This window comes from Jaculus jaculus, chromosome 6, assembly GCF_020740685.1.
Source record: "Jaculus jaculus isolate mJacJac1 chromosome 6, mJacJac1.mat.Y.cur, whole genome shotgun sequence".
In the NCBI taxonomy this organism is placed as follows: Eukaryota; Metazoa; Chordata; class Mammalia; order Rodentia; family Dipodidae; genus Jaculus; species Jaculus jaculus.
In genome coordinates, this window is record NC_059107.1 from 72,005,201 (window position 1) to 72,021,454 (window position 16,254).

General features: G+C 45.3%; 1 protein-coding gene and 1 pseudogene across 1 annotated transcript; one reads left to right on the forward strand and one right to left on the reverse strand.

The window, feature by feature from the left end:
• Positions 1-207: 207 nt before the first annotated feature.
• On the forward strand, positions 208-2,837 carry LOC123461624 (endothelin-converting enzyme 1-like). The gene is given in 2 exon segments (XM_045152997.1): positions 208-387; positions 390-2,837. Coding segments are annotated over 2 exon segments (2,121 nt in total). The 5' UTR covers positions 208-299; the 3' UTR covers positions 2,423-2,837.
• Positions 2,838-5,121: 2,284 nt separating this feature from the next.
• LOC101617714 lies at positions 5,122-14,022 on the reverse strand (annotated as a pseudogene).
• Between the last annotated feature and the right edge of the window lie 2,232 nt (positions 14,023-16,254).

Consider the following 16,254-nt stretch of genomic DNA (forward strand, 5'->3'; position numbering starts at 1 on the left):
CTTTATGGGGCTGCGACAGCTAACATTTCTTTAAAAGGCTTTGATTTTTGCAAAAGCATTCTTGTTCTAGACATAAACCTTGTTGTCTCTTCCATTTTGATCATGTCTTCTGGCTCCAGTTTCATGTAAAAAAAGATTAGAGGCCCAGGCGCCCCAGCTTTCTGGCTGGCGGGCGGGGAGCGGAGCGCGCAGTCGGGGCGGTCTGCAGCGCGGTCCGAGCGGAGCGGCGTAGCGCATCGCCGCCGGGAACCCGAGCGGGAGTGGCAGCCGGGAGCCGGGCCGCGTGGAGCCCGCGAGCTATGATGTCGACCTACAAGCGGGCCACGCTGGACGAGGAGGATCTGGTGGACGCTCTCTCCGAGGGCGAAGTGTACCCCAATGGCTTGCAGGAGGGCCTTCAGTGTGCCTGAGTGAGGCCTGTGTCTCAGTGACCAGCTCTATCCCGAGCTCCATGGACCCGACAGTAGACCCCTGCCAAGATTTCTTCAGCTACGCCTGTGGGGGATGGATCAAAGCCAACCCCGTGCCCGACGGCCACTCTCGATGGGGCACCTTCAGCAACCTCTGGGAACACAACCAAGCCATCATCAAGCACCTGCTTGAAAATTCCACAGCCAGTGTCAGCGAGGCAGAAAGGAAGGCCCAAGTATACTACCGTGCATGTATGAACGAGACCAGGATAGAAGAGCTCCGGGCCAAGCCATTGATGGAGCTGATTGAGAAGCTTGGTGGCTGGAACATCACAGCACCCTGGGCCAAGGACAACTTCCAGGACACGCTGCAGGTAGTCACGGCCCACTTCCGCACCTCGCCCTTCTTCTCCGTCTATGTCAGTGCTGACTCTAAGAACTCCAACAGCAACGTGATCCAGGTGGACCAGTCTGGCCTGGGCTTACCCTCCAGAGACTATTACCTGAACAAGATAGAAAACGAGAAGGTCCTGACTGGATACCTGAACTACATGGTCCAGCTGGGGAAGCTGCTAGGCGGGGGCGACGAGGACTCCATCGGACCCCAGATGCAGCAGATCTTGGACTTCGAGACGGCACTGGCCAACATCACCATTCCCCAGGAGAAGCGCAGGGACGAGGAGCTCATCTACCACAAAGTCACTGCCGCTGAGCTGCAGACCTTGGCACCAGCCATCAACTGGTTACCCTTTCTCAACACCATCTTCCACCCTGTGGAGATCAACGAAACTGAGCCTATTGTGGTCTACGACAAGGAGTACCTGGAGCAGGTCTCCACCCTCATCAACAGCACGGACAAATGCCTCCTGAACAACTACATGATCTGGAACCTGGTGCGGAAGACGAGTTCCTTCCTGGATCAGCGCTTCCAGGATGGTGATGAGAAGTTCATGGAAGTGATGTACGGGACCAAGAAGACCTGCCTCCCTCGCTGGAAGTTCTGCGTGAGTGACACAGAGAACAACCTGGGCTTTGCCCTGGGGCCCATGTTTGTCAAAGCCACCTTTGCCGAGGACAGCAAGAACATTGCCAGCGAGATAATCCTGGAGATCAAGAAGGCATTTGAGGAGAGCCTGAGCACCCTGAAGTGGATGGACGAAGAGACCCGGAAGTCAGCCAAGGAGAAGGCGGATGCCATCTACAACATGATAGGCTACCCCAACTTCATCATGGACCCCAAGGAGCTGGACAAGGTGTTCAATGATTACACCGCAGTTCCAGACCTCTACTTCGAGAATGCCATGCGCTTTTTCAACTTCTCCTGGAGGGTCACTGCCGACCAGCTCAGGAAAGCCCCCAACAGAGATCAGTGGAGCATGACCCCACCCATGGTGAACGCTTACTACTCGCCCACCAAGAATGAGATTGTGTTTCCGGCTGGGATCCTGCAGGCGCCATTCTATACCCGCTCATCACCCAATGCCTTACACTTTGGTGGTATTGGTGTCGTCGTGGGCCACGAGCTGACTCATGCTTTTGATGATCAAGGACGAGAGTATGACAAGGACGGCAACCTCCGGCCCTGGTGGAAGAACTCGTCCGTGGAGGCCTTCAAGCAGCAGACGGAATGTATGGTGCAGCAGTATGGCAACTACAGCGTCAACGGGGAGCCAGTGAATGGCCGCCACACCCTTGGGGAGAATATTGCTGACAACGGAGGCCTCAAGGCAGCCTACCGGGCTTACCAGAACTGGGTGAAGAAGAACGGGGCTGAGCAGACGTTGCCCACGCTGGGCCTCACTACCGACCAGCTCTTCTTCCTGGGATTTGCACAGGTCTGGTGCTCAGTCCGCACACCTGAGAGCTCCCACGAAGGTCTCATCACGGACCCCCACAGCCCTTCCCGCTTCCGGGTCATCGGCTCTCTCTCCAACTCCAAAGAGTTCTCAGAACACTTTCACTGTCCGCCTGGCTCCCCCATGAACCCTCATCACAAATGTGAGATTTGGTAAGGAGCAAAGCACACAGCCGATACAGAGTTGGGGAAGAATCTGAGAACCAGTCCCCACGGGGCTGTGGAGTCGCCCCTCCTTACAGGGTACTGCCCAAGCCCCTTGGCCACCCATGGCCTCTTCCCCACACTGGAGGATTTACAGCCAGCTGGCCCCAACCCTGGGCCACAATTTGATACCCTGTGAAGCCCTGGCATTCCAGATACCCCTCTATCCATGCTAGTGGGTGTCAGGCTGGTGGCTTACCAGGCCTGGGCCTCACACTGACAAGGGCAGTGGGATGCAGCCCTTCGCCCACATCCAATGCCAGATACACCACAATACCACTGTGTCAAATGTTTTAAAGATACATTTTTGGGAAACTATTTTTTAAACATTGTGGAAACACTGGAAATCTTCAGGAAAAAAATGCATTTAAAACACTTTTTTTAAAGGAAAGATTGGTATATTTATTATGTTCTGTTTTTCTAAATAACCTGTGGACAAAGGAAACCCCATTGATTTACCAAGGGGACCCTAGACCATTAAGCAAGTCCCCTAAATTGAGTCTCAATTTGCCTCAGTCCTTAGGATGTGCAATTGTTTGTGTAGACAGGGCACGTGGGGGCTGAGCAGAGGGAGGATACAGCTTAGGGGTCCAGCTCGCGGGCAACGGCCCCTGTCAGCTTGTCTGTCCCGTTTCTGGACCATCCATGGGAACCCCAACAAGGAAGGGCTTATCCCTGAAGTTGTCTCGGGGGACTCGATGATTGTGGCAGCATGAGGCTGCACAGTCTGGGGCACCCAAGGACCCTAGACTAAACTACAGGGACCCTGTGAGGCTGAGACAACCCTCTCTCCCTGCCCCCCATCAGATACGCATTGCAGTCCAAAGATGTCCTCTTTCAATCCCTCCTCCTCTGGCCACTCCATGTCTGTTGTAGGGACCTGTTTCCTGTCTGTAGCAATTGCCCCATCCAGGGTGGCTTGCTTCACTGATCCTGTTCACCAAGGGAAAGACAGAAAAGAAAGAACAGCCCAAATCCTCCCTCTGAGCCTTGTAGCTGCTGCTGGCCTGGCCTGGCTCCCAGGATCAGTTCTCTAGTGCCTTACCTGAGGCTGTAGCCCAGAGCTCCACTGGGAGCAGCCCCTGCCAGAGGGCCTTGGCCTCCTCAGCAGAACCCTCAAGCATCTTTGACTAGAAGCCAAGGCCATAGCCCTACTGCCAGGGCCCCCAGGTCTACCCTTCCCAGACCCCAGCAGCTCTGGCCTACAGGGCAGCTGCTCCTGATGATGTCACTTGATTTGAATCAAGCCAGTACTTATGGCTGTACAAACTCCACCCCCAAGGTGGCTGAGAGCAAAAGGTTCCCCATCCAGGTCTGGGCCTCGGGAATTCCATCCCTTTCCTGAGGGCACAGCATCGTCCAACAGCAGATGGATACATGGGCCCCCCCAGGTAGAGATCACCATGGTCCCTGCGGGGAGGCAAGCCCTTGTGACAAGACTGGACAGCCCAGCAATACTTTGGAAGAGGTCCCTGGTCCCTTCAAGCAAGTTGAAGACCTGGTAGCTCTTCAAGAGAAAGTTAAGACAGGAGATAGGAAAATTTCTGGGGCTGGGCCCTGTCACACACGGAGATGGGCCTTTCCTGTCCTGGTCATCTTTGCCCCCTTTCCCCTACCGTCTTGCCTCCCCATGGAGGGGCAGTCCTGCAAAGGGTCAGTACCACCAGCCAGATGCAGAGGTCCTAGGCCATGATCCGGCCTGAGGAAGCTAGACTGCACTCAGTGCTCAGGGTGTGGGGGTGGACAGGGGCATGGGGAGAAGAGGGCCCAGGCCTGGCATGGGTACAAAGACAGCCCCCCACCCCACAAGCCTGGGAGCTTCCCTGTGGGTACAAGGACATGAGGTTTGGAGCTGGGAATCTATTTTTTGTATTATGTTTTGTGCTACTGTAGTTTTGGCGTGGCACTATTGTAATTAAAGAACTTGTACCAAGCAAAAAAAAAAAAAAAAAAAAAAAAAAGATTAGAGCGTGAGAATGAAAATACTTAGTAGCAGAGGCCAGGAAGTTAAAAAGGAGACATAAAGGGAAGAGAAAGGAAGGAAGGGAGGAGGGTACTTAATTGGTTGATATTGTATATATGTAAGTACAATGATTGAGATGGGGAAGTAATATGATGGAGAATGGAATTTCAGAGGGGGAAGTGGGGGGGGAGGGAATTACCATGGGATTTTTTTTATAATCATGGAAAATGCTAATAAAAATTTTTAAAAAAGATTAGAAAGCATTTTGTCTAGGTCTAGGTGCTCGCACAATTTTTAAAGTGAAATTCTTTGTCCTTAGAGAAATATAACACTTAATAAAGACATTTTGTTTTTCATGTAGAGTTAATAGCCTATACTGGCTTTCCACTGGTTTCTGTCTCCCTTCTGTTCGTGTTTGTCCTAGAGTAGAAGGTAAGAGGGAAGGTGTCCCCTCCCCCACCCAGCAGCAGTGCCTTGGGATGTGCTCAGTGAGTCCTCACCCAAAAGGGTCATAAACTTACTGGGTTCAGTCAACCTAATGATCATCCCTAAGCTGCCTCGGGTTTTGTGTCTGCTCATGTTTTGTTTTGTTTTGTTTAGCTGTACCATATATGATTCCTTGTGCCATTTTCTTTTGTCTGTTATTTTTCTTGATGACCTGAGCTATGGTTTCTTCCTCGGTTCGGACACTATTCGGCCTTCATTGTTTTCCTCATCTTACAGATGTAGGCCTCGAAGAAGAAATGGCAGAAGAGCACAAGGTAGCTCAGGTACATGAGCGAGGACCAGAAGATGTTGTGAACGTGGGAGCGACACTGGTCACGGTCATGCTGCATCCAGTGGAAGACCAGGTAGTTCACGACACAGCCCATCAGCATCTGAGAGATCTGCGACAGGGTGATGAACATGACCCCGCAGCCCCGCAAGGCATAGTAAGAGTACATCACGGCGTGCACGCCGTAGTTCATAGTCATGAACCAGCCACCCCCGGCCACCATGTCTTTGTAGGAGTACCAGGAGTACAGAAGCACAGTGATGTGATGGTACCAGTGCAGGAAGATCAGCTTCTGCTTCCTCAGAATGATGAATATTGTATCTCCTAGTTCAGGTGCTTTGCTTAGCACAAACGCATAAGCCCAGAATTTGCTGACATGTCCATTGTAAAAACCCTGGTCAAAAACTGACTGCTTCAGGCCTTTGGTCATCAAAATGTACACCATGTAAGCACCAGTTCGAAGAGCACTGAATATACTGAAGACTGTGAGGGTCAGTGACCAGAGCACTAAAGGCTTCTGCAGCTCAAACTTTGCTCATTTGTTCATTAGGTGCTGACCACCAAATATGAAGGCAGCATACAGAGCAGAAAACAGGAAAGACTTCTTCCAGTTTTCCTGCCTCCATTGGATGGCTTCATTTTCGTTCTGAATTCATATCCTTGACACAGACATGTTCATTGGGGCTGATCTTCGGAGTCACTACTGCTCTCTGTGACTTGGCTTCCAGCTCCTCAACCAGGGGCTGTCCTCCCGCTGTCCCCATCCTCTTGCCTAATTTTTAACAGAAATTTCTGATTTTCCTTTAATGCCACCACAAAATTGGTGAACACATATTTTTCTGGGAACATATATTTTTTAATAATTTTGGACTTGTCCAATTTGAATTGTCCAGGAAATAGATTTTTCCTCTCCAATCTGAATGAATTGCAAAGGAAATTAGCAAAAGTACTGGTTAAAACCATCTTGTAGACAAAATTGATGTTTATTTTCATCTTCAGTTTTTGTATGTGTATGTGCATACATGGGCATGTTCCTGTGTGTAGGCATAGATGCATATTCAGTTTTGTGTGTCTAGTGCAGGCTAGATGGCAGCAACAATGTCTTCCTCAATCATTCTTCACCAATTTTGTTCGTTGTTTGTTTTTTTCAAGGCAGAGTGTTACTCTAACCCAGGGTGACCTGGAATTCACTATGTAGTTTCAGGTGGCTTCAAACTCACAGTGATCTTCCTATCCCTACTTTCCAAGTGCTGGGATTAAAGATGTGCACCACCACACCCAGCTTCCACCTTATTTTATGAGGCAGGTTCTTTTACTGAATCTGGGGATCACCAGTTTGGCTAGACTATCTGGCCAGCAAAACTCTGGATCCCTTTGCCTCTACCTCCCTAACACTAGGATTACAAGAAGCCACTACCACATCCAGATTTTATGTGGGTGCTAGGAATTCAAACTTGGCTCCTCATGCCTGCACTGTAAAGCACTTTACTGAATGAGCTATCTCCCCAACCTCATATTTTCACTTTAGATCACCAGCACCCACATAAATGTCAGGTGTACATGGCAGCCTGTCTCTCTTCAGCACATGTGAGGCAGAGACAAGGAGTTTCTGGGGGCAAGCTGGCTAGCGAGACTAGCTAAATTGGTGACCTCTGGGTTCAAATGAGAGATCCAGTAAATAGTGTAGAGCAGTAGATTACAATACCCAATGTCAACCTTTGGGCTTCATATGCACATACACATATGTGCACACCTGCACATAAATGCATGTACATCTCAACATATGCAAGAAAAGATTAAAGTATGTTAGAAATTCACTGATATCAGAGAGAACTCTGAGGCCTCCAAAACAATGCAGGCTGCCAATGCTTTTGGGGTGCCCAGAACTAATGGTAAAACTCTATTGCTGAAGACATGACATGCTTTGGTTGCAGTATGCTGAGAAATCAATCTGGAATGCTGTAAACCCCCTCCCTGCTGGCTAGCTGTCATTGTGCTGGAAAGTGCTATGCAGCCTGCAGTGGAAGAAAAGTCATCAATGATCTTAACCAGCAAAGTTGCACAGCTAGTCAGCCAGGAAATATGAACCCACTGCTGCAATAGTGACATGACTATTATGGGGTAACCAACTACTCTATGATTTGACATAAGGCCCACTTCACAGGAGGGAATTTGTGCCTGGTAATGTGAACCTAGTCAAAAGCCCATGGCTGGGAAGATCATAGGTTCTGGGGTTCAGGGGATCTACTACTGTTGTTTGGCTAAATGGTATGTTGTGCCCATCAACTTGTCCTCCAAATATTGATATTTTGTTTATGCCCATAGATTAATACTGCTCTCACCTTTGGTCAGAGAAACTTCTTTCTTTCATACAGTGGTAACTACTGGGGAGACTCAAAACATATCAGAGAGCTGAGAAGATTCCAGTGTGGCTGCCTGGGAGAGAACAAACCAGCAGGGCAGAGAGGCGCAGGGCCACACACCATTGTGAGTTTGGGCTGAGTGCTGGGGTTGTTGGCCAGGGCTAGACGCCTGAGATGGAGCAGGTAAAGGGAAGATCAGCAGCAACCAGCCAACTAACTTGGCTTCTACTTCTTGCATCCACCATGCACACCCACCACCACCAAAGAAAATTATCTGAAAGGCTAAAGCAGAGCACAACTGTGTACTGCCTCCAGACCCTAGGAGAAGCTTGGAGCTGATTTCACTTCAAAAAGCCAGACAGCAAATAGGACCAGAACAACACTGTACAGCTAGGGCTCCCAAGATTTTACTTAGCTGTTCCAGGAGGTAGCATACACAAAGAAGACTCTGTTCAGGCTTAAGTCACCCATCCAAACCCAAACCCAGTGGATATTCATCAATCCTACACCCATTGTGATCAATTTAGACCAAGCCACACACACCACAGGCCAACAAGAGCTGCATCCTCGGTGAAACAACTGATCCTGAGATGGGCAGGCCCCAATGCAAAGCAAATAACACATGACACCAAGCAAAGGGATCTCTACCAAGATTACCCAGTCCCACAATGGAAGCCTCCAATGAGAGCATATAGGAAACCCAAGACAGAATCCCAAAATGAAGTCATGAAATCCTTTTTCTTTTTTTGAGGTAGGGTCTCTCTCTAGCCCAGGCTGACCTGGAATTAACTATGTGGTCTCAGGGTGGCCTCAAACTCACACTGATCCTCCTGACTCTGCCTCCCAAAGGCTTGGGATTAAAGGTGTGCACCACCACGCCCAGCTGAGATCATGAAATCTTGACAAGCATCTTAAGCAAACTTAATGAGACTGTGAACAAATGGCTGGCTGACGGGAAGAAACTGGACAAATAGTAATCAAACAGTAACTCCAAGAATGTCTGAAGGAAATAGAATAAAACTGGCAAAAAGAATTTAAGTTATACATCAAAGTTGGTTCAATGTGAAGAAATGTAACAAAAGGAGCTCAAAAGATGGATGAAGGAATCAAGAGAGAATCAGGAAACAGTACTCCATAGATGGCTTCAAATTTTGAAGACAATCAAATAGATATAAACAGGAGGTGAAGGTATTTTAGGAGAATCAATAAATGTACTCATAGGTCAATGAAGCAAGCTCAATGAGTACATATACAAATGCAGGAATGAACTCCAAGAGACAATAAAAAGGTCAAATCAAGAAATGAAAATGGCTGGATGTGGTGGCACAGGCCTTTAATCTCAGCACTTGGAAGGCAGAGGTAGGAGGATTGTAGTGACTTTGAGGTCAACCTGAGAATACATAGTGAATCCTAGGTCTAACCTCAGCTGGAATGAGACCTTACCTCAACCTTCCCACACCGCCCCCCAAGAAAAAAGAAAAAAGAAAAGAAGCCAGGTGTGGTGGCTCACAGTATTAATGCCAGCACTCAGGAGGCAGAGGTTTATTGTTTATTGCTGCTCTATTCACAGTAGCTAGGAAATTGAACCAGCCTAAATGTCCCTCAACTAATGAATGGATAATGAAGATGTGGTACATTTATACAATATAGTGCTACTCGGTGCTAAAGAAAAATGAAATTATGAAATTTGCAGGAAATGGATGGATCTGAAAAAGATTATACTAAGTGAGGTAACTCAAGCCCAGAAAGTTAAAATTCACATGTTCTCACTCATATGTGGATCCTAGCTACAAATGTATTGACTTGTGTGTGAGCTGGAACCAAAAATTGGTAGCAGAGGCCAATAAGCTAGAAAAAGACTATAAGGGTAGGAGGAGAGGGAAGGACTTAAGGGGATGGTATTGTATATATATGAGTAGAAGAACAGATTACAGGGAGAGGAAAGGTATTAGCAAGGCCAGGGGAAGAGATTGTGTAAAAGAAAAGTGGGGGGGGGGGAGGGCCAATCAAAATTCAAGATATTCGGAATAAGATATATGAAAACCTACTTTCTTGATGAATGGCACATCCAGAAGCCATAGATTGTTACTAGAAAAATTTCAGTGCCAGGGATGGGATACCTTCTAGAGAGTCGTTGGCCAATGAGGTCCCTGTTGCCTCCAAAACATTATAGGCTATTGCCAAGGCCCTTGGTTTCCCTTGAGAAACAGATGGTAAGACCCCATTGCTGAAGACCTCACATGCCTGAGCAGCAAAGTCACTGAGAAATCAAACTGGTGCTCAGCAGAAAACCTTCTCCCTGCAGACCAGCCAGGTGAAAGCTGGAAAAAGCTGCACTGTATGCAACCCTATGGGAGACAAAAGTCATCAGCAGTAAAAACAGTGGAATACTGGAAGCCAAATGACCAAACAAGTGCAATAGTGGCATGACTGCTCTGGGGGAAACCAACTGCTCTCTAATTGGACTGAAGGCCCACTCTATGGGAGGGAATACATACATAGTACTGAAAACCTAATCAAAAGCCTATGGCAGGGGAGGTCATAAGCCTTAGAGGTATAAAGCCTGCTCTTGTCTGGATAAATGTATATATTATTCTCACCAAATTGCCCTGAAGGCACTACAATTAATGTTCATATTCATATATTACTGCTACTCTCACTTCTGGTTAGAGAAGCTTCTCTTTTCAGATGGCAATGACCGCTATATGACCCAAAAGGCAACATAGTACTGAGAAGAAGTGACAGAGGAGTGTTTAGCACTGAAACATCTCTATCAGAGCCTCCAAGGCTTAGGGTCCATTGTGGAAGAGGTGGCAGAAAGAATGTAAGAACCAAAGGAAGGGTACCACTCCTTACAATGCAACTGTCCAGACAAAAATTGGCCTTGACCTCCATGACCTCACAATGCCTAGTAATACCTACACAAGACCCTCATAATGGGAGAAAAAAAATAATGACACCAAATTAAAAGAGAGACTAATGGAGAGAGGGAGGGGATATGATGGGGTACAGAGTTGTGAAGGGGAAATAGGGGAGGGAAATATCATGGTTTATTGTCTGTAAATATAGAAGTTGTCAAATAAAAAAAAGAAAGAGTGTGGAGCCCTGTGAGGGACTAAGAACATCTGGAATAACATCTGAGGGGCACTTAATTAGAGGTCTTCCAACAGATTTCTTGGGAGATTTTCGTTTCCCTGGAGGGGCTTCTGCTCCTATGTAGGCTGAGGCAGCTCAGGGAGACTGACCTCCATTAAAATAGAACCAACTGATCAGAACTACTCTCTATGTTGGGTGAATGGGCTAACGTGTTCCTAGAAGTATATTCCTGTGGGCTGGGAAGATGGCTCAGTTGGTAAAGTGCTTGGAGCTCAAACACAAGGATTTCTAGAACCCAAGTAAATATCAGATGTGGACGTGTACACCTATGATACGAGCTCTGGGGGGTGGAGTCAGGCAGATTCCTGGGGCAAGATGGCTAGCTCGAATAGCTGAGTTGGTGAGCTCTGGGTTCAGTAAGAGACCCCATCTGAATAAGTAAGGTATAGAGTGATAGAAGAAGATAGTTAACATTGACCTTGGGTTTCCCCACACATGCACACAGACATACATGCACACTTGCACATACATTTGTACCCACATTCATGAACATGCATGTACACATCATGCATAACACACACACACACACACACCAAAAATACAAAGAGAAAGAAAAAGCATATTTTGAGTCTAGGAAGGTGCTCAGTGGATAAAGTACTTGTCCCACAATTGTTAGTTCCTGAGTTTTGATCCCTAGGACCTGTACAAAAGCCAAAAAATCCAGATGCCTTAGCACTACTGTGTGTTATACCAGCACACCTATGGTGAGAAGGAATGCAGAGATTGGAGAACCACCTGTTATGGGGTCTGGTGTTGCACAAGTAAGACCATCAACTCATGAAATGTGAGACAAAGTTTTACTGGGTAAAAATAAAGAAGAAATCTGGTGCACAAGGTCTGCATCCCAGAGTTTGGATCAAGATGCACCTCTGATCTGTTTGGAGAGTCAGCTTTTATTGGAAATAACCACATGATGTTTATAGTAAAAACAGGATCAGGAGTTAAACCACAAAATTACATACTGTTAAGCAAGGGGGGACTATTACAAGAAATCACAGGATTATGTAGGTCACATAGGCAGAATTGAGGCAAGAACATTCTATGCTATGTAATCACAAAACTATTTAGAAACAAAGAGATACAGAGAGGTCATGGTACATTGTACGTAGGGATCATCCCATTCCTTAGGTAACAGTAAACACCTGCATTGCACAGAGGGATCATCCCAGTCCTTTCACATTCCATTTTCCTAGAAGCTTGGTCCAGCTAGCCTGGTGTTCAAAATGGTGACCCGAAGACCCTGCCTCAAACAAGATGGATGGTGAGGAAAGGTACCTGGAGTTGTTCCCTGACCTCATACATGTATGATTGCACATATGTGCCCGTACTCACATTCATGAATATTTATACACACACACACACACACACACACACACACACACACACACACACCATAAAAGTATATTTTGGCAAAAACGTCATTGAAATTGGGTGTATGTTGAGAGTGGGTGAGTTATCCAATAGGGCTTGTCAAGTATTGGAGGAGAACAGGCCAACTGAACCCCCCCCCCCTTTGGGACTTTGCTTTCTCCTAGGACAAGATGGGCATGGTAGCTTGAATAGTTGTCCCCCAAAAGATGCAGGAGCTTATTAAAGCTTCTTGTATTTCCAGCCACCTGGCAGGAGGAGGTATCACTAGGGGGCAGAACTTAGGGTCCAGCCCTAAAGTGCAGTGGTGCATCTGAATTCCAGTCTAAAGATATGCAAAGTATCTGACTTCCTCTTGGAGTTCCTGAAGTGTGCTGTGTGATGTGACTTTTGGGTTTTGGCTTGTGGCTTTCTCTCTCTGTTTGGTCCTTTAAGAGGGGTCCAACTTCTTCTGCCATTACGGAACTTCCCTGGATCTGTAAGCTTCAATAAGTATCTCTTTCTCCATTAAAAAAAAAAAAGAAGAAGAAGAAGAAGCCAGGCATGGTGGCTCACACCTTTAATCCCAGTACTCAGAAGGTAGAGGTATTTGGATCGCTGTGTGTTTGAGGCCACCCTGAGCTTCCATAGTGAATTGTAGGTCAGTCTAGGCTAGAGTAAAACCCTACCTTGAAAAACCAAAAGAAAGAAAAAAGGAAAGGAAAGAAAGAAGAAAGGGATGAAAATGGAATTCAAGCAAGAGATGGAAATACTGAAGAAAAACATAAGAGAACACAGATATGCAATAACACTCTTGAAAAGCTCCCAAGAAAGCATCACCAACAAATTAGACCACATCCACATGGAGTATAGAATTTTGGAACTTGTGGACAAGATGAAAGAATTAGATTGGGATTCCCAAAACAATGGCAAGTTCAAAAAAAAAAAAATGTGCGAGGGCTAGAGAGATGGCTTAGTGGTTAAGGTATTTGCCTTTGAAGCCTAAGGACCCAGGTTCAATTCTCCAATACCCACATAATGCACAAGGTGGCACACACATCTGGAGTTTGTTTACAGTGGCTAGAGGCCTTGATGTGCCCATTCACTCTCTCTCTCAAATAAGTAAAATATTTTTAATGTGCTAACAGAACATGAGGGAACTGTGGGACACCTTTAAAAGACCAAATATTTGGATCATGGACACACAGGAAGAGGGAGAAATAAATGCAAAAGGAATAGAGAATACCTTTAACACAATTATTGAAGAAAACGCTCCCAACCTTACAAAAGAAGAAATGATCCAGGCACAGGAGGTGCACAGTGTTAGGTCAGGACAAAATGGAGTTACTGAAGACAGCAGGAGGGCTACAGATACAGAGAGTGGGTCATCCACATTCCTCAAGGAACCACTCAGCCATTATCCCTTCCTTGCCTAACAATGCCCCAGGTCTAGGTTTCCTGCCCCCTTATCTCCCATCTTGTCACTTCTGGTCTCACACCCTATGGCTAATGTAAAGCTTCCCCCAACTGAAGAGCTCTTTATAGTGCATGATCTATAATCTCAAAGCTGACTTCTCTGCTCTTGAGAGTCAGTTCTGATAGCTCGTGTTTTTCTCCTGAATAAAAACTTCCATCTTTGCCTCAGAGTGGTCTCTGTGGTCTTGGTCACTCCTGAACCTTACACACAGAACACCAAAAAGACAGGACCAGATAAAAGACACCCCACATCATATCACATTATAATTAAAACACTAACACAAAAAATGAGGAGAGAGTACTAAAACCTGCAAGGGAAAGACAGATTGTTACAGAGGTAAGCCCATCAGAATTACCTCAGATTGTTCCATGGAAACTCTTAAATCCAGAAGAGCTTGGAATGGAGTATTCCAAAAGCTAAAAAACCATGGCTGCCAACCAAAACTATTATAACCAGCAAAAATATCCTTCATAATAGAAGGTGAAAAAAATCATGATATAAGCCAGCTTTTGAATATATGAACATTAAGCCAGCCCCACAGAGAATACTACATGGAATACACACTGAGGGGATGAACAAGCATTCACATTAGGCTACAGGAGAAGAAAAAAATTATCAAAAGTAGAATAGACATAAAAGGGGCATATGCGTCTGGAGTTCGTTTGCAGCGGCCAGAAGCCCTAGTGTGCCCATTTTCTCTCTCTCTCTCTGTCTGCCTCTTTCTCTCTCTGTTGCTCTCAAATAAATAAACAAAAAAAAAAAAATTTTTTTTTTTAAAAAGCATGCAAAAACCAAGAAAACACCAAACTGTACAAAACCTTCAACATGACTGGGATTAGCTCATACCTCACTATTATAATGCTGAACATTAATGGACTCAACTCCCCAGTCAAAAGACACACATTAATGGTTGGATCAGAAAGCTGGCCCAGCAGGGCATGGTGGCACATGCCTTTAATCCCAGCACTCAGGAGGTAGAGGTAGGGGGATTGCTGTGAGTTCAAGGTCACCCTGGGACTACATAATGTTTTCCAGGTCAGCCTGGGCTAGAGTGAGACCCTACCTCAGAAAAAAGGAAAGGAAGAAGGAAAGAAAGAAAGAAAGAAAGAAAGAAAGAAAGAAAGAAAGAAAGAAAGAAAGAAAGAAAGGAAGGAAGAAAGGAAGAAGGGAAGGAAGAAAGGAAGGAAGGAGGCAAGCAAGCAGGCAGGCAAGCTGGACCCAAAAGTAAATGGTAACAAGAAACAAGCAAGAGAGGCTGTACTGATATTTTTGTTGTTTTTGGGTTTTTTTTTTTTAAATTTATTTGTGCCTTTTTGTTACTTTATTTTATTTATTTGTTTTTAATTTTTTAAAAAAATTTATTTATTTGAGAGCGACAGACACAGAGAGAAAGACAGATAGAGGGAGAGAGAGAGAATGGGCGCACCAGGGCCTCCAGCCTCTGCAAACGAACTCGAGATGCGTGCGCCCCCTTGTGCATCTGGCTAACGTGGGACCTGGGGAACCGAGCCTCAAACCGGGGTCCATAGGCTTCACAGGCGAGCGCTTAACCACTAAGCCATCTCTCCAGCCCTTATTTTTAATTTTTATTAACATTTTCCATGATTATAAAAAAATATCCCATGGTAATTCCCTCCCTTCCCCCTCCACACTTTCTCCTTTGAAATTACATTCTGTACTGATTTTTGATAAAACAGACTTTAAACCAAAAGTACTCAAAAGAGATAAAGACCATTTCATACTCATTAAAGGAACAATTCAACAAGAAGTATTGTAATCATAAACTTATCACAAATACAGTGGCACCTAATTATACAAAGTAAAATTTACTAGTTAATAAAACAAATATAAATCCCAAGACAATAATAGTAGGAGACTTTAACACCCCACTATCATCAATAGGCAGATCCTCTAAGTAGAAAATAAACAGAGTGGCTGGAGGTATGGCTTAGCAGTTAAGGCATTTGTCTGCAAAGCCAAAGGACTCAGGTCTGATTCCCCAGGACCCACATTAGCCAGATACACAAGGGGGCACATGCATCTGGAGTTCATTTGCAGTGGCTGAAGGCCCTGGCATTCCCATTCTCTCTCTTTCTCTCTCTTAAATAAATAAATAAATAATAAAATATTTTTAAAAAGAAACAGAGAAACAATGAAGCTAAACAACAACATAGACCTAATGGTCTTAACATACATCTACAAAATATTCAACCCTAATTCTACTGAATACACTTTCTTCTCAGCAGCTCCTGGAATCTTCTCCAAAAGGGATTAGATCATAAAGCATGTCTCCACAAATTAAGAAAAAATGACAATTCTTTGCATTGTATCTGACTATAATGCATTAAAACTAGAAATTAACAACTGTAAGAACAGAATATACACCAACTCCCAGGGACTGAATAACTCACTATTAAAGAATAAATGGGTTGTTGAAGAAATTAGAAATGAAATAAATAATTTTATTGAATTAAATGACAAATGAAAACATACATACCAAAACTTATGGGACACAATCAAGGCAGTTCTTAGAGGGAAGTTTATAGCACTAAATGCATACATTAAAAAAATAAAGAGATCTCAAATAAATAACTTAAATATCCATTTGAAGTTTTGAAAGATAACAATTGTGTCCAAGCCCAAAAGTACCAGATGGAAAGAAATTATCAAGATCAAAGCAGAAATAAACAAACCACTGGAGAAC